The 25,186-nt window shown below is 45.8% G+C and overlaps 1 protein-coding gene across 1 annotated transcript in view; it reads left to right on the top strand.

Annotated features, from left to right (window-relative positions):
• The window catches only part of LOC142765373 (uncharacterized), a 192,974-nt gene that overhangs the window by 151,044 nt on the left and 16,744 nt on the right, over window positions 1-25,186 (top strand). Inside the window, exon 4 of the mRNA XM_075866222.1 lies at window positions 8,451-8,597. Coding sequence (XP_075722337.1) covers window positions 8,451-8,597 — 147 coding nt within the window. The remainder of the gene's footprint in view (window positions 1-8,450; window positions 8,598-25,186) is intronic.

Raw genomic sequence — 25,186 nt, 5'->3', positions numbered from 1 at the left:
TTCGATGGCGTGAGTCATGACCACATACTCGCTCAGCTCTCCTCCCTGTCATGTGGCTCCCGCATGTATTCTTACATCCGATCATTTCTTTCCAATCGAGTTGCTCGCTTCAGAGTCGATACTCATTTGTCTAAACCACACTCCCTCACCCGCGGCACTCCTCAAGGTGCCGTACTATCTCCTACTCTATTTAATATGGCTATGGCCCCCCTTGCCTCCCAACATTCCCAAATACCTGACCTCCACCATATTTTTTATGCAGACGACATCACTCTCTGGTGTACGTCTGGATGTCCCGGCCACGTGCAGGATACTTTGCAACGTGGCCTGGACCTTATCGCTTCCTTTTTCGCTACTGCTGGCCTGTCCCCTGCACCGGAGAAATGTGAACTACTTTTGCTAAACCGGTCTGCGTACCAGCGCTCCCACAATACCCTCATCTCCCTACATCTTTCTAGCTCTCTCATCCCCACTGTTCAGCAATGCAAAGTTCTTGGCTTCCCTTTGCACGCGACAAAGAACGCGCAGGCCCTACATCACGCTGTGAGGACTTGCCATTCGGTGACCCACCTCCTGCGACGCGTTGTCACTCGGCAGTCGGGGCTCCACGAGTCTCATGCGTGCCGGGTTGCACATGCGCTTGCCCTTAACAAGTTCTTGTACTTTGTACCCTACGTTCATTTCACCGAAACGCAACTCAACACACTCGAAAGAGCTCTATTAGGCCTCTACAAGGCAGCTCTAAACCTCCCTCTCACTACCTCTACCACTAAGCTCTTTGCCACAGGCCTCTTCCATCCATTACGTTCACTTATTTCTCTGCACCACGACTCTCAGATTGCCCGTCTTTCTCTCACTCGTCAAGGCCAATGGCTATTAGCCCAAGCTGGTATCCCTCACATTCCCGTTTCCGTTCCCACCTTGCATTCTGTCGCTAGCACCGCTGCTTCTAACCTTCGCATCCTTCCCCTCCCATCCAATATGTCTCCCGTTCTTCACGCCGGCCGGCGTCATGCGGCAGCACAGCATCATTCTCCTCCTCTCTCTACACAGGGAGTTGCCTACACAGATGCCTCATACATGGCTCCTCGGGGCTCGTGTGGCTACGTTATCTACCATCCACACCTTTCGGCACCTGACACGCACACCAGCGGGCCATACTTACACCCGCCAAATGTACTATCGCTCGAGGTCCTTTCCATGGTTCACGCCATGCAGTCATTTTCTCCCTCCCTTCTCTCCCCGAGTACACGATTTACTGCGACTCTCACGCCGCCATTCGTCACACACAGAACAACACGTTGCCCCCTGCTCTTCAACAGGAGGTCGAGCGAGCGGCCTCTGCTCTTCAACCCTACACTGTCTTCCTCCGCTGGGTTCCTGGGCATTCGGGTATTAACGGCAATGAGCTAGCTCATCAGCTTGCCCGCGATATATTGCACCGGGCACCGTTCATTCCCTGGCCCACACCTTCGGAAGACAGTGAGAGTTCCGCGAATAACGATGGGCAGATATCCTTGCGTCACACTATCAAGGAGGTATATTTCCAGCTCCGGCTCGACAAGCGTCTTTACCCTCCCCCTCATCCATCACTCACGGCGCTCGAGGCTCGAACTCTACGGCACATCCAAATGAACTACTTGATAACCCCCTCTCGCCTTTTCCTTTATAAATATAGGTCTAACCCCTGCTGTCCTAATTGTCCCTCCCCATACGCTGACCTGTCACACTGCCTGTTTTACTGCCCAACTGCTCAGCAATCCAGCTATTACCCTCCCCCATCCCTTTCCATCACCTCCTGGCTCGACTGAATCGGCGCCGAAGGGGAAGAAGAACAGCGTCGACTGATCGCACAGGCGGTCGAAATGCTCGGCCTATAAATTTGGCTGAATAAAAGTCTATTACTACTACTTAGTTCTACATTACTTTTATGCTCGAGATCCCTTATATTGTCTGCAGTAACAATAACGGCTGTATCATCAGCGTACATTAGCATCTCCGCCGATGTCAATATGTTTGGTAGGTCGTTTACGTACAGTGAAAACAGTAAGGGTCCAAGAACGGAGCCTTGTGGTACCCCTGTGTGTATATTTAACAGGGAGGAAGTGAGGTTATGCATAATCACCATTTGTTGACGTTCGCTCATGTAACTAGAAAATAAGTCAAAAATTTTGCCACGTAAACCATAGTGTCTTAATTTCATTAGTAATATATCATGGTCAACTGTATCAAATGCTTTCTTTAAATCAAGAAAAACCACTGCTACAAGGAGGTTATTATTTAATGGTTCGTTAATATTTTGTGATACAGATAATGTAGCAGTGGCGGTGGAATGGTGCGCCCGAAATCCATGTTGTTCGGCGCATATTACACGATATTTTTCTAGGAAGACGCGCATCCGTTTTGCTAGAATTCTTTCAAATATGTTATTTATTATGCTTAAAACAGATATAGGCCTATAACTTGAGGGATCAGAGCGATCATCCTCCTTGTACACCGGTACTACTTTAGCAGTTTTCAGAAAGGATGAGTATGTTGACGTACGCAAGGAGTGGTTATATATATGGCATAGGATAGGGCCTAAGACGTCAATATTGTCTTTTACTATCCGCGCTATGATCCCATCTATCCCGCTGGCTTTATTGGTGGCTAAATTAGCAGTAGTGTTTTGAATTTCGTCGAGACTAATGTTGTGTACCGCAAACGTATTCGGCAAAGACGGCGAAAAACATTGAGGAGTGGAGGAAGAAAACTGCATTGCTAACGTCGGACTAATTTTAGTGAACTAATGATTAAAGTTATCTAGAGTTTGTGCATCAATAGAATCAGGTAGCACGCGTTGTCGTGGTTGATTGCCAACAACTTCGTTTACGATCTCCCAAGTTTTTTTAGAGTTGCCCTGAGCTTGTTCTATTAGGCGAGAGTAATATTCCTTCTTTCGCTGCCTCGTAAGGAGCACGGATTTTCTCCTGAAAATTTTGAACTGGCCAAGGTAATATTTATTATTTCTATGTTTCTATCATTTATGGTACCAAACATCTTTCGTCTTCAGCAGGTCAAGGATTTCTGCTGTCATCCAAGGACATAGCGGGGTCTTATATGAGCGCGAAGATACGTTTGAGCGGCTATTTCCAATGGCTCTGATAAGGAATTTTATTAAGTTCTGAAGTTCAACATTGACGTCATCGTTATATAGACTGTCAGGGTCAATGGCGAGAATGATGCTTTGTAGTAAATTGTAATCTATTTTGCCCTCTGTTGTGATACGTGGTGTGCTGCTTTTTCGTGTGTCATTTATGGAAACAAAGACAGGAAGGTGATCTGATATCGCTTCATCATAAACGCCAGCCTTCATACCAGATGTTATGTTCGTCAAAACATGGTCAATTGTTTTTGCTGATGTACTAGTTACCCTCGTAGGTATGTTTATTAGGTTACGAAAACTGAATGAGCTCAGTAATTGTGCGTAACTGGTATACTTAGAATTATGGGTGTCAACATTCATGTCTCCAACGATTACAACTGGGTTGCTATAATTCGCCGACAGATTAAAAAAACTTTCTTCCATCTTGTCTAAAAATCGGTCAATGTTTGAATTCGGTAGTCGATAAACGACGCCGATTATACCAAAATAGTGTAGTCTAACAAAAAGAGCTTCAATATCAGCGGAGCTGCAATTCAGTGATGATAGCTCCGTAAAAGCGTAGCCCCTTTTCATTAAAAATGCGACGCCGCCGCCACGTGAACAAGAATCACGCTGATGCGATAGGGTTACATATTCAGGAACATGCACTGTCTCACCCTTTTTTAACCACGTTTCCATGATCGCTAGTACATCAAAAGTGTGGACATGTTTTGATAGAAAAGCGAGAAGCAAGTTCACGTTTTTTCTTATACTGCGGATATTGCAGTGGAAGATATTAGTACACGTATCGCTGAGTAGTTGATCTACTTGAGGTATCGTGACTGCCATTTTATAACAAAAGGCGCTTCCGGTGGTCTATGCGCAGAAGTACCTATACTAGTTTCGCGAGGTCATCTTCACAGGAGATGTGAATGACGTTCGAGTTCTTCGATTTCCTTGCCAATACCTTTCCTTCAGAAACCCAGACGAATCTCCAGTTTTTGTTTTTTTTTCCTCTGTATGGTCTTACTTAGCAATACTTTATCCTCGAGACACAAGTGTTCGTTCACGAACACGGGTACATTTTTCTTGAAACCAAGCATCGCTGTGTTCAGCCTGTTCTTTCTAGCCGATTTTAGGACCTTATCACGCTTAGACCACGACACAAACTTTACTACGATATTTGGTACATTGTTTGTCTTTGTTGGTACTCTGTGCACTACGTCCAAATCTTGACTGCTCAGCTCAACGCGCAAACAGTCAGCAATCTTTTCCACAACTTTTTCTATGTCTTCGTTCTCGGCAAAAGGAATACCTTTCAATTCAATATTGTTGCGCCTAGAATATTGCTGCAGGTCAATCAGCTGTTTTCTTGTGCCACAAAGCTCTTTCTTAATGTGCGCGCTCTCTTTCTGGAACTCGTGTTTACGGTTTTTTGCATCATTGAGGTCTTTGCGCAGCGATTTTATTTCTGTTTTCAGTTCATCGAAACTCTCACTTGTAAAGTTTACAGATGCCCTGAGAGATGCCAATTCAGCCTTTATAGCGTTGTTCAAAGGATTGACTTTTTCCACATGAGTCTTGATATCAGAAAGAGCATCAAGGAACTTAATAGTCATCTCAAGCAGTACGTTTCGCAAATATTTTACAGTACTGGGCGCTTTTTCGCTCAAAGCGTTGGCGAAATCTGTCAGGGCATCAAGTTTTTTTTTCCATCCTGTCGTCTTGAACACACTTTGTTTAAAATTGGTTCAATAGCATCAAAAAGGGTGGTTACATAAGGTGATTCAAGTTCAGAGCAAATCGGGAGCCGCAAATGAAGAATTGTGCTTGCTCGCACTAGTGAAAAAAAGAAGTCCCACCTGCAGTGTGCAGAATAATCAATTAGACAGTCGTCTAAAGGCGGCTGCCCGATCTGCTCTGAGTGGTGACAGTCGGTGCTCGCTTGCTTATATAGTCGAAGAGGGCGTCACCATGCTCTCCGTGGTGCTGTAGCCGACATCACGTGGTCTGAGCAATCGTTAGGTGCAAGAACCCAGGTAGTGATGCGTCGGCGCGTTGCCCACTTGACGGCCCTTGTTCACCGTAGATATGATGAGCCAGGTAATCGCTGTCGTTCTCACCCCTGCAGTGTGCAGAATAATCAGTTAGACAGTCGTCCAAAGGCGGCTGCCCGATCTGCTCTGAGGCAACGGGTACCCGTCTTTCTTTGTGACTTTATTCAGCTTCCTATAATCGACACAAAAGCGAAGTGTATCATCCTTCTTCTTTACAAGGATCACTGCTGATGACCAAGGGCTGCTTGATGGCTGTATTAGGCTATCTTGAAGCATTTCATTCACCATCTAGGTTGGTGAAAGGTGGTAAGGCTGTTGCGGTATAGGGTGTGCGTCGCCGTAGGTGATAATACGGTGTTTGGTAATCGATGTCTGGCGAATTCTCGATGAACGTGCAAAACAGACATGGAATTCTATCAACAGGTCATTAGGCCTTCGTTTGTATTCTTCAGAAAGCATTGGATTTATGTCGACGCCCCAGAGAGGTGCTTCGGCAATATCGGTTGCCTCGGAAGCAAAACACTCAGTCACAATGGTTACTGGGTAGGCATAGGCGATCACAGTACCAGGGAAAAGGTGTCGGCGCTCGTAGCTGAAGTTCGCAAGTACCTCGCAGTGGCCATCCTGGAGGTCTACTAGGCTTCGTGCTACGCAGACACCTTGAGAAAAGAGTAGGGATCAATTGCTCTCCGCCACCATTTCACCGTGTCCTGATTTGTTACACGCCACTTGAACCATAACACTTGAGCGCGGTGGTATCGTCACAGCGTCGTCAATTACACGCAAACATATTCGATCGTGGCTGGGATTATGCTCTAGGGTGGCGCTTTTTGTTGAAAACGTGACGAGGCGTTGTCGAATCTCGATGATAGCACCATGCTCCCTCAGGAAGTCCATGCCAATGATCAGGTCTCGAGAACACTGACGTAGAGTGCTCAGGCTGACAATGAAGGTAGAACCACGAATATGTATTCGTTCTGTGCAAACGCCGAGTGGCGTGACGATGTGCCCGCCGGCAGTACGAATTGGCCTGAGGTTCCAAGGCATCGTCAATTTCTTCAGGAGAGCACCCTGTTTCTCACCTATTATAGAAAAATCCGCACCCGTCTCAACTAAATCACTGACAATATGTTCTATTGTACATATGTCGATGACGTCTAGCTTGGCTTTCAGTGATGCAACCTGGCAATGTGTGAGCAGCAGGTTCAGCTAGGTTTAAACAAGGTCTCCAAATGGGCAGAAGAAAATGGATTCTGACTGAACCCCACAAAAAAGCACAAGTGTCTTGTTCTCCCGAAAGAGAGACATGCACTCAGAACTTGACATTCAACTGCATGGTGAACGTCTGTCTCTTAATGCCGAGCACAAATTCTTGGACCACAAGAATTGGACCAAAAGCTAACCTTTATACGCATATCAAGCATTAAAAAGAAACTGTGTAAAAGCCATGAATGTTCTAAAAGTGTTGTTACGTACTACGTGGGCTAGTGACAGGCAATGTCTCATGAATTTGTATAGAAGCCTCATTTGCACCCGCTTAGAATATGGGGCCGTTGTTTATCAGTCGCAGACTGATAAACAACGACAAAGTGCTTTGAAGATGCTGGACGCCGTGCACCAATCGGACATCCGCCTTTCTACGGGTGCTTTTCACACCGGTTCCGTAGAAAGCCGTTATGTTGAGTCAAATAAGTGGTCGCCTAATCAGAGAACTTACATGTCCTTTGTATATTTTTAAGGTGAAAGCAGACAAGAAGCACCCCTCAAGCTCCACTATTAATGATTGGTCGAGCTCCATTCTGTTTCAAAACAGGCCTTCGATGAGGCAGCCCTACTCAGTTCGCCAGAAGAGTCTAGCTGAGGAAACTGGTGTGTCACTTGAACACAGTTTAATGGCTCCTGTAGCATACCCTTCACCGTGGCAGTGGCAGACTGCGATCTCTCTTTCCTAAAAGTTACAAAACACGCGCCCATTGCCCATATTCGAACATACGTCCTGGAACTTCAGCACAAATATGCACGTCCTGAGTTCTTTACAGATGCCTGTAACTCCTCTGTGTCCTACGCTGCCATCGGCCAATCCCTTTCGGGTGCTGGCGCTTTACATGCAGACAAAAGTATCTTCACAACGGAAGCTTAAGCGATACTTGTGGCCGCTAAACACATCAAAAAAGTACAACTACAAAAAGCAGTAAATATTACGGGCTCCCTCAGTGTGGTAACAGCTCTGCAAACTCTTAAAGAACAGAAAACCCTGTCCTCATTTCACTTTATTCGATTTTATGCACACTCTACACACTCAGACAACATGTTGTAGTGTGCTGGGTGCCAGGGCACCGTGAGATACAAGGGAACGTGATCGCTGATTAGCTTGCTGCATCCGTCCACGAAAGCAACGCCACTACACCCATATCAATCCCGGCCCTTGATCTTAAACAATCTCTCAAACAAAAGCTCAGTGTCTACTGGCAGAGCAAGCGGGATAGACACACACAAAACAAACTACACGTTATTAAGCCACACCTTGGTCATTGGCCGCCAGTATCAAAATCACGTCGTACAGAAGTAACACTAACGAGGCTCAGGATAGGACACACATACACGACACACTCATATCTTTTGTCCGGTGGCGATCCACCATTGTGTTACAGATGTGGTGAACCACTAACAGTTCTTCACATTTTAATCCAGTGCGAACCATCAGACACTCAAAGAATACAACACTTTCCATTACCCTACCGACAACATACACCATTACACCCTGCAGTGTTCGTCGGTAGCGAACCACTTTTCACTCATAAATTCCTGCTAGCTTTTTTAAGAGAAGTCCGCCTCTACCATGTAATACACCCAGGCATGGCGTAGTGCGATATCTCAAGAGAGGTTGCTGCTGCGGTGGCTGCATTGAAAAGCACTTGCCTCGCGACCCTTGGTCACAAGGGCGCTGACGAGGCACTTGTGCTAGTGCCAAACAAATTTACACATGCTTTTATTATCAAAACTTTTGTCACTCATTTTTACAATACATATCACGCCACTGCCATAATTTCATTACTTATACTTCTACCAACGTTAGCACGAGAAATTTTAAGGCCCCTATACAGCCACGCACCATATCATTGTCCACATCTCTAGTCACTGAAATGGCGCTCTTTTGCCGTCAATTGGCCCTTGCGCCATAAAGCGCCACACATCATATTTGTCGTCATAATCAATCAATAATATTTGTTAGCATTGCTATATTAAGCAGTCTTGCAATTTTTGCTCAGGCATGAAGGTCACAACTCGGGTGCCAACGTGGCATCTAATTCAGTCAAGGAGCTGCAACGTGGACTGCGCTGCCCACCGCATCAGTTCAGCGAGATCGTGGCCGTGCTCCACCGTGATGCCACCCTCCACGAGACCAAGAAAAAAGCGTACGTGAACACTGCCATGGTTGAAGGAATTCAGAGTGATGGCTTCCTCACAAGGTACCTCGGTAGTTGGAAGCATAGGTCGATGAACTCTCTCATGAGTCGACTCACTTGGGCTATGATACTCCGCTCGAGCCGCAAATTTGAGTCTGAGACGGCCAGGTAAGTAATATTTCGATTAGTTAGAGCCCGAGTGAGCGTAGCTGAGGACAATTTTCACTGATTCCGGCTCAGGTTTGGTGAGTTAGTCCGAGTGACTCCAAAGTCCAAGATATATTTCTCAAGAAAGTCTGAATGAGCTGCATTGTTTTTAACTATGGTTGAAAGCTCTCCTTTTGGCACTTCAATGATATTGTTATGCGGTTTCGGCTGACTGTAACAGTGCGTAGTGGGACATACCCAAAAAGGGCGCCTGAGACGGAGAGTGAAGAAGTGGACGTTGTTGGTGAGCTGTGCTTTGGCTGCGGACTGCCTACTGTTACTCCCATGTAACATTTTGGTGGAAAAGCTCGGTACCCTTTTGACAACGGAGCTACACAGTGGACGCCTACTTAATGCGGCTACCATGGCTCCCGGTGAGAATACGCCTTCACCACCTACCTCGGCAACGACAGCAACCCGGTACACCACCCTAACGCAAACCCGTGATCCCGGTACCTTTACTGGAGAGAACAATGCGAATGAGGACAAATGGCTCAGTTTGTACGAGCACGTCAGCAAGCAACATGGCTGCGACCTAACCGTTATTTTTGCGAATGTGATTTTCTATCTTGACAAGACCCCTCACATCTGGTTTGAGACAGACGAGCGTGAAATCACAAGCTAGGAAATGTTTCAACAACAGCTCCGCGACCTTTTTAGCAACCCGTTTAATTAACAGCTTGATGCCCAAAAGCAATTGGCCGTACGTACACAGACGTCCACCGAAGCCTACTTGACTTATATTCAAGACGCCCTAGCGTTGTGTCGAAGGGTCAATCCCAGCATGACTGAGGTTGACAAGATATCGCACATTTTAAAAGGAATCGCCGACGATGCGTTCAGCATGCTTGTGTGTACCAACGTAACGATCATCGAAGCCGTGATCAAAGAGTGCCGCCGTCTCGAGCAGGTGAAACGTCTACGTAGATTACTCCAGTTCAAGCACCTACCCAACACCGCTGCAACGTCGTCTTGCGAAGCCACTCCTTGTCAGCCGTCTACAACCGAAGACGTGACGCGCATCGTCTGACGTGAACTCGAGGCCGCTTACCCGGCTGCCAACAAACCGACGTTGCCCGAGGCCTCAATGCCAGCTGTTTCCTTTATCCAGGCTGTTGTCCACCAGGAATTCACTAACTTGGGTATCCTATTCACTGCACCCACCAAGGATAATACTGATCCTTCGATAGCTTCTGTGGACATGAGACTTCACCATCCGTACTTTCTTCGAACCAGAAACCCGCCTGAATGGCGAACAGCTCATGATAAGCCAATCTGCTTCCGCTGTTGTTGCGCGGGATACGGGCACGGCGATACGGGCACGGTGATATGGCAGGAGCGATGCTGCTAACAAAGTCTACGCTGTTTTTTGTCCAGGCCTTTCTGCTTGTCCCCGCCGTCGCATCATCGACTACCAGCACATGCCCAGAGCTCAACATAGGTGATAGCGTGGATGGCTCCGGCTTTCAGCGCTGTCCCTTGCCTCCGGATGAGACCGTTCTGCGCAGAATCACCAGCACACACTTGCCCTTCCCGTCATCAACGACGTCACAAGTTCTGCTTATAAAAGAGAGTCTGCAACGGTTCTTCGGCAGTGGGCACGGCGATACGGCAGGAGCAATGCCGCTAACAAAGTCTACGCTATTTTTTGTCCAGGTTTGTTCAAATTCATCTAGCATACGTACTGGCGATCGTACGTGATTAATTGTGCCGTGCCCAAAGGCATGTGTTCTGATGGCGTATAGTGACTTTTGTGCTTGTAAACTAATTTTATTTGGCGATGTTGAGGAAACTACCGGACCTACTGTCAAGGAAATGTTTAAGGAACTTCCAAGGTGTCTAATCCGCAATAATTGAAGAACTTTCCTATATAAGGAGTAGACTAGTAGTTACCGAAACCTCTGTAAATGCCCTCAGCAATCGCTGGAATGAGTTTGACAAAATGATGGCAGACATTCGTGACAAAACTTCGCAAATCGAAACTCTTCTCACCAAAATCGTTTCACTTGAACAAAGGCTAGGCCAACAGGCTGAAAAAATTACTGATTTCGAGGACCGTAGTCGAAGACCTAATCTTGTCATTTATGGCATTCAGGAACAAAGCGGAGAGGATGAAAAAATGTTAAGAGAGAAAGTGATTTCGGATCTTTTTGGCATAAAATTAGGACCCAATTGCAAATCGGTGGCGAGAATTCACCGTCTTGGAAGGAGTCACCAAAATAGGCCAGTCATTGTCTATTTCCAGAACTTCACTGAAAAGGAGACCATAATGCGGAATGCAAGAAAATTGAAAGGCACTAATTTATCGATTAGTAATGACTACAGTTCTTCGACACGACATTAGCGACGGCTTCTGTGGCAGTCCGGAAAAGAAGACAAGGCTAACGGCAAGAAGGTGACTCTTATTCATGACAAACTAAAAGTAGATGGCGTACCTTACGTGTGGGACGAAGACAGAAACAATCGAGCAATTCTTGCACCGAAGGCAATTACGCGCGATAGCGCAGATGCAAGGAGCAAATCCGTGAAACTCAGCCAGAACACAAGGTCAAGTGCTCTATGAAACCATGCATGCACGAGGCCGAAATGTCTTAGAATACTTAATTTTAATGCTCGTAGCATAGTGAACAAAACAAATGAAATCGAGTGCCTCCTTTTTATCCACGATCTCCATATCACGGTAATAACGGAAACTTGGCTACATGATGGCGTGCCAGACGAAGTAATAGTTGACAAATCGCACCATATTTTCCGTCGTGATCGCACTTCACGAGGAGGTGGCGTCGCAGTTATCTTGACAAACACACTGTAAGCTACATTACTACCGCAAGTAGAAAATCATGAAAGTCTTTTTTTAAACATAACTGCTGCGGACATGCACTTACACTGTGTGAGGTCTACAGACCTCCGTCTTGGCCCCCTAATTCTTGACGTCCTTATCAGATTACATGACGACGAATGTTTGTGGAACACTAAATAATGCTGACAAGCGACTTGGTTCAAGTTGTTCATGAAACCACCCGTGAATCTGAAGGGGGCGGCGAAATTCTAGATCTTATATTTGTCAGTAGAAGCATTGCTGATTATGCTGTTCGTGTAGAGGATGATATATCGGACCATAAGTTAGTTCTTTTTTTTGCACCTTAATAAGTGCGTGAAAACTCTGCCAAAGAGCAAAACTGTCAAAAACTTCCATCAGGCTAACGATGACACTATTCTCGACGAGCGGTGGGAACTAGCAGATAATTAGCGCGACCATGATGGTATTACTTTGTGGAATAAGTTTAAAGCAACTGTTCAAAAGTGCATTGAAAATTTTGTTCCTGCGAGGTGTATCAAGTCAGATCGACACAACCCCTGGGTTGATAGAAAAATTATTCATTTGAAGCGCAAGCTTAAACGAGCAAAGAAAAAAAGGTCACCAATAATGAATCGCTGCGTAAACTTCGAGACGAATTACACAGTGTGCTATCTTGCGCAAAAAACAAATATTTTGAGATTACTTTGCCTACTTTATTAAAATAAATCCACAATAGTTCTGGCGTTTTCTTGGCTCAAAATCTAAACAAATAGACAATATAAATAAGCGGATGTGCTTATAACGGAACCTAGTGGCATAGCTGACGTGTTAAATAAATATTTAGATTCTGTATTCTCTCCAGCCGAAAGCAGCGTCCGGTCGTTGGCGCCATCAGATTTGGACGATAGCTTTATATCTGTAGAAGGTGTCTTTTCTCTCTTACTTAACCTTAAAGAAAGATCTTCAGGTGGCCCAGACAACATTCCCAGTGCTTTTTTTGCGCCGGTATGCCGAGCCTGTGTCATACATTCTCACTGTGATTTTTCGTTCCTGTTTGAAGCTAGCCATCATTCCAGATGATTGGCGTGTCGCCCGGGTAGTGGCAGTTCACAAACAAGGAGACCGTTTAAAAAAAGAAAACTATCGCCCGATATCCCTGACGTCTTCCTGCTGCAAAATACTGGAACACATACTCGTACATTCCATAACCGATTTTCTTGAACACAATTAGTTGCTATCTCATCACCAACATGGATTTCGTAAAAACCTTTCAACAATCACACAGCTTACTACCACAATTCACGAGGTTGCTTTAACGCTCGATTTGGCTGGTCAGATTGATTTAATCTTTTTTGATTTTAGCAAAGCCTTCGACCGTGTATCTCACAGTAAACTTCTAAACGAACTTCAAAGATTTGGCCTACCATCTTTTATTATAAATTGGATAAAACAGTACTTATCCAACCGAACTCAGTTTGTTGATGTTGATGGATACTCATCCACGCACTTGCCAGTTACGTCTGGGTAGTCTCAGAAAAGCGTCTTGGGACCAATTCATTTTCATGAGGTGAACGATATAACCGCGGCTGTGTGTCCTGGTGTGCAAATTAGGCTGTTTGCCGATGATTGTTTGATTTTTAAAAAGGTAACATGCAAAAATGATCAAATTTCTTTAAAAGCTAGTACAGTAAAAATGCACGAATGGTGCACAACGTGGTCAATGTCCCTGAATTCCGATAAAACTGTACGGCTACGCGTAAGCAATAAGAGACAATTTTTGTTATACACGTATAAAATAAATGATGACACCGTCGCAGAAGCAACTGAGTACAAATATTTGGGATTTACGATCTCCAACAAACTCACATGGTCCACCCACACCGAAAAAATAAGTACAGCAGCTACTCGCAAACTTGGCCTACTTAGGCACAGACTGAAAAACGCGCCCCCCGACACTTAGCTTCTCACCTACAAAACTTATGTGGTGCCTAAAGTTTAATACGCTAGCGTAATTTGGGATCCCCATTACAAAAAAGATAAGCATAGGCTCGAGATGGTACAGAGGCGGGCAGTACGCTACATATTCAACAAATATAAGAGAACAGATTCACCATCATCTTTAATGCTGGTAAATAAGACTTCCACCTTAGAGCAGCGCAGGAAAATATCAAGACTTAAATTTTTATTTATGCTTTATCACAACAGACCTAATGTGAATGCATTTCTTGAGCCATTTGTGTCACGTACATCGAGAAATCGACATGCACATAATCTACTTACTTATCAAACGCGCACAAATTTTTTAAGTACTCTTTTTTTCCGCGAACCATTCCTGATTGGAATTTGCTGCCTGAAAATATTGTATCTTTAAGATCTGCAAGTGCATTTGAATGTGCGCTACTTATTGATTTGGCAATGCAGTAAACCAGTGAATGTTCATTGCTTTCACTTTTGCATTTCGTCGTTTTTTTCACTATGTGTTTTATTGACGCAGTGTTACTTCATAATTTACCCACCCGACGTATTCTGGGAAGAGTTCTTTTTGTTTACTTTTACACTTCTTATAGTGTGCGTCACTCTCCTTAGAAATGTATTATTTTTTTCTCCTGACAGGCTGTGCTGGTAATACTTCTAGATATGCCGTAAGATTGCTTTGTTGCCCTTTTCTTTAAGCTTGTGTGCCTTACGGCTCCAATTGTGCTTGTAAATTTGAAACTGTATATTTTCCCACCTGCATGGTCCTTAGTGATCACATCATTAGGTAAATTAATAGAAAAATAAATCGCTCGTTACTGCCGCAGCCAGTCGCCATATATGCCTTCTTGGCTTGTACCCCACTTACAGTAACTCATTCCGTCCACCGAACCACCGTTATCCGACCCGCACTGAGTCTACAGCATTTACTGCCCATGAGGACTACGGTCCCCCTGCCCTGTCGTCGCCGCCACCTCAAAGCCGCCCTTCTCCATCAAATACGCGTCCCCACTCTCCTTCGCCGTCGTTTAACCGCCGCGTGTCCCCGTAAAACTAAGCTGCGCAGCTTCTGGAGATGAAGCTGCCCTGTCGGCGTTACCCAAAAGTCATCCGTTGCCTTTATGTTTGAACCGGAACACCCTTGAAGTATAAGTTGATGGCACCCCTGATGAATCTTTGATTTATACGGGCACTCACATCTCTAATATGAGTTCACATTTTCTTCATCGCATGAAAAATGTCCTAACGCGCCCTCCCCTCCCCCCCCCCCCCACGCTTGACCAGTGCCGTGCAAGTTGCAGATGGCGCAACAGTCCCTGTCGTCGGTATGTGCACAGCTCAACTTATCGTAGCCGGTCATCAAGTGGTCGTCCCTTTTACCGTCCTTGCAACATATCCCCACGACCTCATACTAGGCCTCGATTTTCTTGCCGCCAATTTTGCTCTCATTGATTGCTCCACTGGCGTGCTCCGCCTTGAACTGCCACAAATCAGTAACGCCCCGTATCAACCTACATGCCGATTACAATGCAGCGATTTTGTTCACCTGCCCTCCAAAACTCTGACGTACATCAATTTCCTGTGCTCACAAGCTGTGCCTAACGGTGACTATTATGGGACGCCACTCACCCACGTACTTCTTGCGCATAATGTTGCAGTTTCCTTCTCGGTGCTCCGCGCCACGGACAACAGAACTTGTCTACCACTTGTAAATTTAGGCTACAAGAGTCAAGTGCTTCAACAAGGCATTTCTGTGGCCTACCTGTGTCCGTTGCTCGATTCGCAAACCGAAGTGCTTGTCTTAGACACCCTTGTTTCAACGCAGCGCACACCGCTCGCAGCACATCGGGACAGCCATCAAAATGTAGACATGATCACCACTGATCTTCTGCCTCCGCGAGTTGAAGCCCTACAGCGCCTTCTCGAGACCGACCAGGATATTTTCGATTTAGGCGACCGACCTCTAGGGCAGACGTCCTTTGCCCAGCATCGCATACACACAAGTGATGCCAACCCTATTCACCGCCGTCCCCACAGAGTGTCTGCTTTTGAGCGGAGCATCATTCAAAAAGAGGTGAACAAGATACCAGTGAAAGACATTATTTTACCATCCTCTAGTCTTTGAGAATCCCCGGTGATATTATTGAAAATGAAGGACGGATCGTGGCGATTTCGTGTGGACTATCGCCACCTTAACAACATCACCAAGATAGACGCATATCCTCTGCCACAAATTGACGGCACCCTTGATTGCCCCTATGGTGTCGCCTACTTTTCTACCATCGATCTTCATTCTGGTTATTGGAAGATTGCCGTCGACCCCATGGACCGAGAAAAGACGGCTTTTGTAACACCTGATGGCCTCTACCAATTCAAGGTAATGCCTCTCGGCTTACATAATGCCCCCACCACCTTCAAACGAATGATGAACTCCCTGCTCAATTGATTCAAGTGGTCTATGTGTCTTTGTTATCTGGGTGACATGATCGTATTTGCTCCCACGTTTGAAGCGCACCTTGAGAGACTGTTCAAAATTCTTGATGTATTCCGTCTCGACAGCATCAACTGACTAAATCCAAGTACCGGTTTGGTCGCCGCCACATTATAATACTTGGGCATACTGTTGACCCTTACACGTACAGCCTAACCCAGAAAAAGTTCGAGCTGTGAAGAACATTCCTGTCCCAAAAACCGCCAACGATGTCCGCAGCTTTGTGGGGCTCTGCTCCTACTTTCGGTGGTTCATCAAGAACTTTGTGAAAATTGCTTGGCCCCTAACAGATTTACTCAAACCAGATGAGACGTTTACATGGGGTCCCTCGCAAGCAGCAGCATTCACCGACCTCACCACTTTGCTCACTTCCTCTCCTGTTTTGGCTTACTTTGGCCCTAAGACACCCACCAAAGTCTGCACCAATGCCAGTGGGTACAGAATAGGCGCTGTGATGGCTCAGCGACAGCGTGGGCAGCATCGCGTGATTGCTTATGCCAGCAGGCTTCTGTCCCCATCGAAGCGGAATCATTCTATCACAGAGTGCGAATGCCTTGTGTTGGTGTGCACAGTCACGAAATTTCGCCCTTACTTGTACGGCCGACCATTTATAGTTCTCACCGACCACCACCCTCTTTGCTGGCTTGCCTCCCTCAAAGATCCCACATGTCGTCTCGCCCGCTGGGCACTCCGCCTCTAAGAGTATTCTTACACCGTAGTGTATAAATCAAGAAAACTGCGCAAAGATGTGAATTGTCTGTCACGCTTCCCCGCGGCCGACTGCAACCCTACAAGCACTTATTCTGTGGGTTGCGTCCTTTTCATCTCCCTGCTGCTTCATCTCGGAGACGAGTAGCGTCGCGATCCAGATATCAGTGGCCTTATACAACAGCTCAAATCTTCACCGCACGACTCTTCTTTTCGCATGTTTACCTTAAAGGACCACACCGTATATCGGCGTAATTTATCGCCCAACGGTCACGACCTACTTCTGGTCATAGCAAAGCACATGCGCTCCACAGTCCTCCACGAGCTCAATGACGCGCCAACCGTGGGTCACGTTGGTGTCTCTCGCACATATGACTGTGTGTGCACCAATTCTACTGGCCTGGCCTTTTACGCACTCTACGTCATTATGTCAACGCTTGTGAAAGTGCCCAGTGCCATAAGAAGCCGTCAGGACTCCCTGCCGGGTATCTTCAGCCCATCGACATCCCATCGGAGTCCTTCTTCCGTGTTGGTTTTGACTTGCTTGGTCCCTTCCAAACATCCGCCTCCGGAAAAAAAAAGGGTCGCATTTGCTACAGATTACGCGACCCGCTATGCAGTTACGCAAGCCATGTCAACACGCTGCGCTACAGATGTCACTGACTTTCTACTACGCAATCTCAATTTAGTGCATGGAGCCCCTCGTAAACTGCTGACACACCAAGGCCATACGTTTATTTTGAAAGTGGTTGACGATATCCTGCGTCCCCGCTCTAGCCAACATAAGCTCATGACATCGTACCACCCTCACACTAACGGGCTAACAGAACGTTTAAACCGCACCCTGACAGACATGCTATCGAAATAAGTCTCGGCCAATCATCACGATTGGTACCTTGCACTACCCTACATGACCTTCACGTACAGTTTCTTCCGGCATGACACTCCTGTGCACTCGCCATTTTACCTTCTGTTTGGACGCGAACCAACATTGTCCTTGGATACCTTTCTGCCATCCGCTGCGCAGTCTACTTCTGAATATGCACGAGACGCTATTGCCCGAGCTGATCATGCTCGTCAGCTTGCCCGCAGCAGATTAACGGCGTTCCAAGACTCACAGAAGAGTCGTTACGACGAGTGGCATCGCGATGAACACTTTCCGACAGGTTCCCTAATTCTTGTTTGGTCCCCACGCGACATGCAGGCCTTTCAGAGAAGCTTCTCTTTCGTGTTATGGGCCCATACCACGTGCTTAGACGAGTGACTGACACTACATATGAAACTGTACCTCATGTCCATTAACCTCTTCTGCTCTGCTGTCCCGGGACATCATCCACGTATCAAGGCTCAAGCGTTACCACACTCCTCTTGCTCTGGCCCCGTAAGCTCGCCGGGTCGGCGCTTTCACCGTCGGGGGTTCTGTTACGTGGTTTCGTCTGACTGTATCAGGGCATACTGGGACATACCCAAAAAGGACGCCTGAGACGGAGAGAAAAGTGCACGTTTTTGGTGAGCTGTGCTGTGGCTGCGAACTGCCCGCTGTTATTCCAACGTAACATTAATATAGCCTGAGTAAAACCGGCGTTTTTTTTCTCCAATAATAGTCATAAAAGTGAGTCACAAATAAGGAATTACGAACGTTGTCAACATCAGGATAGACAAAAAAGGTCAATTTTTCTTATATTGTATTTGTGGCTTTGTAAAAAACAAGCATAAGACATATAGATATTTCTTTGACTTTGCTTACGAGAGGAATTATTGACTTGCGATTTTCACTAGTCAAGTATAACTAAAATGTGTACAAAACAGAACAACACACCGGAAGGAGCGAGATTTTTAGGTGCTTGTAGTAAATATTTTAAATAGCGTTAAAGTTTAAGTCACTCATTTTGTGAAAAAGACGTCTTGTGAAATAGTTTTGAGATTTTGACATTTAATCTTGTTTATTTTAGTGTAATTGACAGGTTCGTGGCTCAGGTACCGAGTAAATATTACCCTTCAGGGTGCTTCATTGACCTGCCAACAGAGATGTTCTTTTGACAACAGCAAAGACATTCCTCCATGGCACGCCATGATTGGAAACATGACCGGCTCATTCATGTGACGCCTTGAAATATACAGGTAGCTTCGTCGTTACGGCATCCGGATTGTGCCATGGAACATGTAATGAAGGGTCTGAAAAGAATCTTAGCAGCCTTTCTGCATTGCCATCTTTGAAATAAGCCCTTAAGGCCAATTCACACTTTTTTTAAGTTATCAGATGCCACATTTCTGAATATCGGTTCCTTTTTCATATGCTATGAGGTAATGTCTTTACAAATATTGCCGACGATACTCTGGAAATAAGCGATTGCCATTTCTGGTGGTAGAGTTAACTGCTGCTTCTAGGACTATTGGTGCCTGATAACATCTTGTTAGGAAATGTCATGCCGAAATATAGGCATGTACATGCCTTATTTGAGGAAACAGCGTGACAAGCGAGAGACCAGGCAAAGGAGGACATGTCGGCACAAGTCGGGCATGTTGGTACATGTCGTACCAACCTGACCAAGCAGCTACATGTCTATGCCCTTGTATTAAACACCCATGCGAATAGGGCTTTTCAATACATTCTTGAATACGATAAAGGCGAAGGCATGCTATGCCCTGGTGTTGCATTCCACGCTTCATAGTTGGAACGGATGACGATAATTATCCGTCAAACTTGGGCTGAGCCTCCTTCTGAGTTCTCTAACCATAAACGGGCACTTGCATATGAGACGCTATAGGTGCCGCTGCGTTTATTGGTCTCTCGTTCCTGGGTGCGTTTCTACCTATAACTTGGCGTAGGCCCCAGCGTCTGTTCCATGGTGGTAGAAGCACATGGTCTAAACGCATGAGTTTCATAATACCTAAAAAAGAAGCTGGCGCTGTATTTTTTGTACTGCCATGAAAATGATGGGAAGTACAGGCTTCGTATTGCATAACGGTAGCTAGCGAACTGTCTATGGTTATTTTCTGCACTTTCAGCCTCGTTCTTTGCGCAAAGTTTGTAGTGGAGTGCAGTGCAAGGCCCCAAGCAGTGCCTTTGTTCAAATAGTCTTAAGTTTTTTTGATTTGCGGTGACGTTGTAGATTTACAAGTTCTATTTGACAGATGAGGCGAAGCATTGTCCACTCAGCGCTGCGCATAGGTTTACCTTTCCATGCCAGAGGAGAATATTGCATCGAGTTCACGTTTTCTTGCAAGCACTTCTTGCCAAATCTCGTTTGAAGTGACTGCGAAACGATGGCGAAGTAACTAGGCACACTGACACGGTCTATCCAATTCACTTTACAACAAAACGAGAAGTGTGTTTGGGGCAGACCACTTCAGTAGATACAACTGGCATGGCAACAAATAATACGTTGATCGTTTCCAACTCAATATGGTATTGGTATTCTCATAAATAGGTAATGCGTTCTTACAAAAGGAATACCGGCATGTTTTCATATGTTGTAAAAATGATTCATCATGTTTTGATTCCAGATCTGGAACGCAATGGCGGAGCAAGTCCTACCTTGTTGGTTAAGCTTGGCTTGGTTTCACTTTAACCTCATGTTGATACAACGTTTTTGCAAGAAGGCTCACGTTCAAAATAATAAGGCACGTTTCAAATTGATACAACTTCATATCACTTTTGTACGCTTGGAAAACAAGCATTGTGAATCTCAAGAACGTGATCCATTCGAAGCAGATTAGAAGCCAGTATTTCCCATCATTGCCACGGGGCAACGTTTCTATGACTAGGTAAGTTGTACAACTCTTCGCGTCACACGACCCGTCACATGGTGCCGGGACAGCTTGCGGTTTGGTGGCGCTGGGGGTGCAACAAGCTTCCGCTAGCAGACGAAAACGCGTAGTCGTCACCGCAAGACGCCGTGGCAGCCGTTCTGAAAGAGCTTTGACAAAAGTATATTATCGGGATTTGTTGTTGCGCTGCCGCAGGAACCTATTACTGCGTAACATTTAGCGGTGTAAGGCGAATACAGTATAATTTGGCTTTCTGAACTGCCCACGTTAAACGATGCTTGATATATATAGCATAACATATTAGTCTGTCCGTTATGTGCTAGTTGGTGTACGTTCGCAATTCATTTTTACTCGCGAAAAACCTTATCATAACGTCTTGTATTTTCTCTTGTGACTGCAGTTTTCAAACCTTAAAATAAATTAGAATAGTTTGGCGCGACCCCGTGCTTTTGTCTGATTAAGTAGTCATGCAGTTTTTTTTTCATGTCAGTCACACTCTTTAGCCTCTTACACCATCAACAAGCTGCGCGTGCGGCCCTTTTCTTGCGAATGTCTTTCCCCAGCTTCTTTTGGAGCTCCTCAAATCAAACCTGTTAACACAGCTGAAGCCAAAGCTTGGAGCAGCAACCGCACTTTGCGGTATCGGTGAGCACTTCGTAGTCATTACTCACGAGGCTGCCTGCTGACGCATTGGAATGAACACACTACCAGATTTTTTATGTCCTCCAGACGTTCTGCCAATTGTGGGATGGTATATTCATTGCTGGGCGACTTGGCTAAGCGATGGTGATGGCTCCTAATGATGACTGTCATGTCGTCTGCGACGACTACGCAATTTTTTCACAAATAGCTCCCTTTTTTTCTTCTTTCAGCATTAGAAACACCATAAGACGTCCTATCTCGCCATTTTTAACAACTTTCCACTGGCATGCAGCAGGAAAACAAATGTTTTCTATGTCTGCATGCGAAATAACGCCACCTGTTCACGGCATGTCGGGGGTTATTTCACTGTCTTCGAGTTCAGTTCTCGAAAATAGTCTATTCTTTTTCGCTATTGTTATTCTGATGATACTTCTATCATGCAGCCTTTGTTTCTTTGTCACGGGTTTTGAAAGGTAAATGGGCAAATTCGGGAACATCCGTGGAACGCATCCTTCGACAAGGTTCCACATTTCGCTGGTGATTCGAACCTTCTTAGCATTGATGATGTGAATGAAAGTCTTCAGGATGTCTTCCTCATGAAAAGTGCATATCACACACGCGATGTGTTGGGCAGTTTCATATCCGCGCGAGCAATAGCGTGGTCCCATGCCTCTCGCTGCTCAGGTACAAGTGTGGCACAAAAGGAATTAAGTGGTGTCTCTCATTTCTTGCAGCCACTCGTAGAGCCGTGAACGCAGCATGTGGGCATAATGAAAACAGGCAACACATACAAAGCAGAACACGGCACGCTGAAGCACAAAGCTGTTCACGCAGAAGGAAGCCTGCACGTATAGTGACCCACTGCAACATGTACAGCCGACGGCGGTTACGGAAGTGACACTAGTGAGCATGCAGTGAGTGAATCCGGATGCGACAGCAGCGCCACGTTTGTCACTGGCAGCGGCGGCGCCGCACAACATCGCTTAGTTTTGAAACCTACCTAGTTCTAGAAACGTTGCTTGGGGGTACAAGCTCAACGGAAGGAACCCGTGTAGACACTAGCACCAGAATCCTCTTTAGGCACTATTGTATCAAAATTTTATGGTCTAAATGCTTCAGGCCATGAAAGGACTACATATCCGCTGCACCAACTCGCAGTTTCCAGAAATATAACTGAAAATTAGCGTAGATTTTTCAGCGTTTCGAACATTAGCTCGATGCCACAAAAAGCGAGAAGGAGGCAGTCAGAAAGCGGCGTTGCTACTCCCTCTCGCTGGGTCAGAATCTGTCAATGTTTCAGACCAGACACTGTCGGCTGCACAATGACAAAGAAAAATAGCTATGACATATGTTTATTTGTAAGCTTGGGAGCTACTGGCAATCTCGAACGAATGAAACTTTCGATTAGTACTCCTTTAGGCAGCGCGTGTAGATGGATGGCAAACCTTTTGAAAATTTCTTCAGTTACCCGAAGTTCAAAGCTCATAGTAGCAAGTTGGAAACGTGTGAATCCATTATAAGAGATTACATTGTGTTCTAAACAGCTGATATGACAGTCTTCGAGAGCGCCTACTCTGAGAATACTCGGAAGCGCTGGAAAGTGCCATGAAAGCAGCACGATCCTCGGAAACAGCAACAAATCAAAAAAGACTATGATGAGACTCAGCAACAACAGCTGTTGAACCAATCAGCAAAGAAACAATGTCAAGCAAGCACAGTACTTCAAACCAAAGAGTTTATCACAAAATTACCAAGACAGAAATCTGGTGCCAGTAAGCTGCTCGATGCAAGGGAATGCTGGGATATGTGAGCTTCGAACTTGACTCGGTTGTGTAAAATTTGAAGACGTACCTGTCTTTACGTTAAACTGGTTCATTTCTTACTAAAAGAGTATGGATTGCGCTGTTATTTTTTTGTTGCACACAAAAGTCTTATTTATAATGCAACCTTCCGCTTTGATGTGCGATTTTACGAAGCCTAAAAAGTATTCAATGGCCTCTAAACTTAGAAGGCCGATGACAAACCTAGCGTGCCCTTTGCCCCTTCATGTCGTCTGTTTCTTTCTTTCGCCGTTCGGTTGTGGCGTCGAGGTGCGCGGACTTTTATTTTAGAGCATATTACGTGTGGATGAAATGCGATTATAAAAACTTTGATCTGGAGAACCTCATTTACGCAGTCGTGTTCACTTTTGAGCCGACGCCTCACTTAACACCATCTAACAGGAGCCTCGTGGACAGATATACCGTCTTTCCCAGCGCCCCAACGGAGTCCTTAAAGAAATTCGCCTAGACGGTGGCGCCACATTTTCGTCTCGGTATTTTGTGATAAACTCTATGCTCCGAACCGGACAGCCTTCAACAAGCGCGAAAAGTGGCATGAACCAAAAAATTGTGCAAAGTACGACTGCAAAAATCATTTTGCAGTGACCTGCAGAACTAAGAAAGTGAATTACGACATTGAAGACAAACTCCTCAAACGAGCCGTACGAAGTGATTCATGTTTGTTTCAGCAAGAGTTCACAATAGACGATAAATGCAACCGTCAAAAGCAGCAAACTGACACTCAAATAGACACAGCATCACAGGTAATTCTAATTCCTGTGGGTGCCTCAAGAACTTCGTAGGTCGCGAGCACGATCGTCAGGAAAGCAACGTGACACAACGTAGTTACAAGCGGTCAAGCCAACAAGCATCCTGAAACAGTCTTGATACCAGTTACTTATACCGGCAAGACTCTGAAGGTAAATTTTCATTGTTGTTAAAGACATGTGCCCTATTACTCAGACTTGATGCGTGTGAGGACTTCGGTCTCAAACGTCGCACCACGGAGGTATCAGTGGTGCTGTCTCGAGTTGGGCCGGAACAGGCAACGCTTCGGCTATGCGTCACAAAAGACTAGCTGAACTTGTTTCGTGGCTAGGGTTTTGTTTGAACGCCGTAAAAGAATAACGTTATTGGAACAAACTAAGTTTCAAAGCTCCACATATCCGCCAGTGGAGGAGGGTGCGCAAAACGGTGGCCACGAGAACTAGAGTCGCTGCAGTCGGACTTTGCGCAACTCTCGCTGCATCGACTGCCATGGCGGCGCACCGCGACTGACCCCCACGCTGTGTCTCGCCTCGGTGTTCTTGCTGTACTATAACGTGATAACGTTAGAGAGCTCGTGTTGCAGAAATTCTGCCATCGGTGTTGGCACCATGGGTTGTGAACGCAAAATCGTCCGTGAGCGAAAAATCGAGAAAGAAGCGAATGAAATGAAGAGCAAACAAAATTTTTGGTTTTATTGAGGATCAAACCCGGGCCGTTTGCTTGGCAAGTAGGCACCTTACCCCAAAGCTCCCATGTTACGTGTAGATGCTTCTGAAAAGAAAACTTCGTAGATGCGATGCAGAAGAAGGAGACTCCTTAACGTATTTAGTTCGACAGGTGTCACCACGAAAACGAGCCCATTCGGCGATTTGTAGGCGCATTTGGGAAGCCATCAAACTACGCCGAAAAAAATTGGCAGATCCCACGTACAGTGGGAATCGATGATATGCGAAGTACGAATGAGAAAAGTTGATAAGTGACTTTAAAATCAGCACAATGTTACTAGCTGGAGGTAAGTGATGTTGTACATGACTCACGCGTCATCATTATCATGTATGGATGTCTAGTTTACCTTCGTCATCTATTCAAGTCACTTGATATCAAATTTCGTATATAGGGAGCAAGCGAAACGACCATGAGCGCATTATAAAGAACCCAGTGTACCCCAATGTAGCGTTGACGCGCACGTGCGCTGTGCAGAGCAACGCTATGTTAGCAAAACGCGAGCACACTATAGTTGACGCCAAGTGCGACCGGCATCCGTCAGCGCGACCCGACGGCACCCGGCGCGAAATACGACATGTGGCATTTCGCGCCGATGCGTTACCCAGACAACACTGCGTCTCCCTTTTTTCGTGATGGAGGTACGCCGGACGCAGCGAGGCGCGCGCCTGTGAGCAACGCAGCGAGGGAGTGC

This window comes from Rhipicephalus microplus, chromosome 1, assembly GCF_043290135.1.
Source record: "Rhipicephalus microplus isolate Deutch F79 chromosome 1, USDA_Rmic, whole genome shotgun sequence".
Taxonomy (NCBI): Eukaryota; Metazoa; Arthropoda; class Arachnida; order Ixodida; family Ixodidae; genus Rhipicephalus; species Rhipicephalus microplus.
Note: the sequence above shows the minus strand (reverse complement) of the source record. Positions and strands in the feature narration are given on the sequence as shown.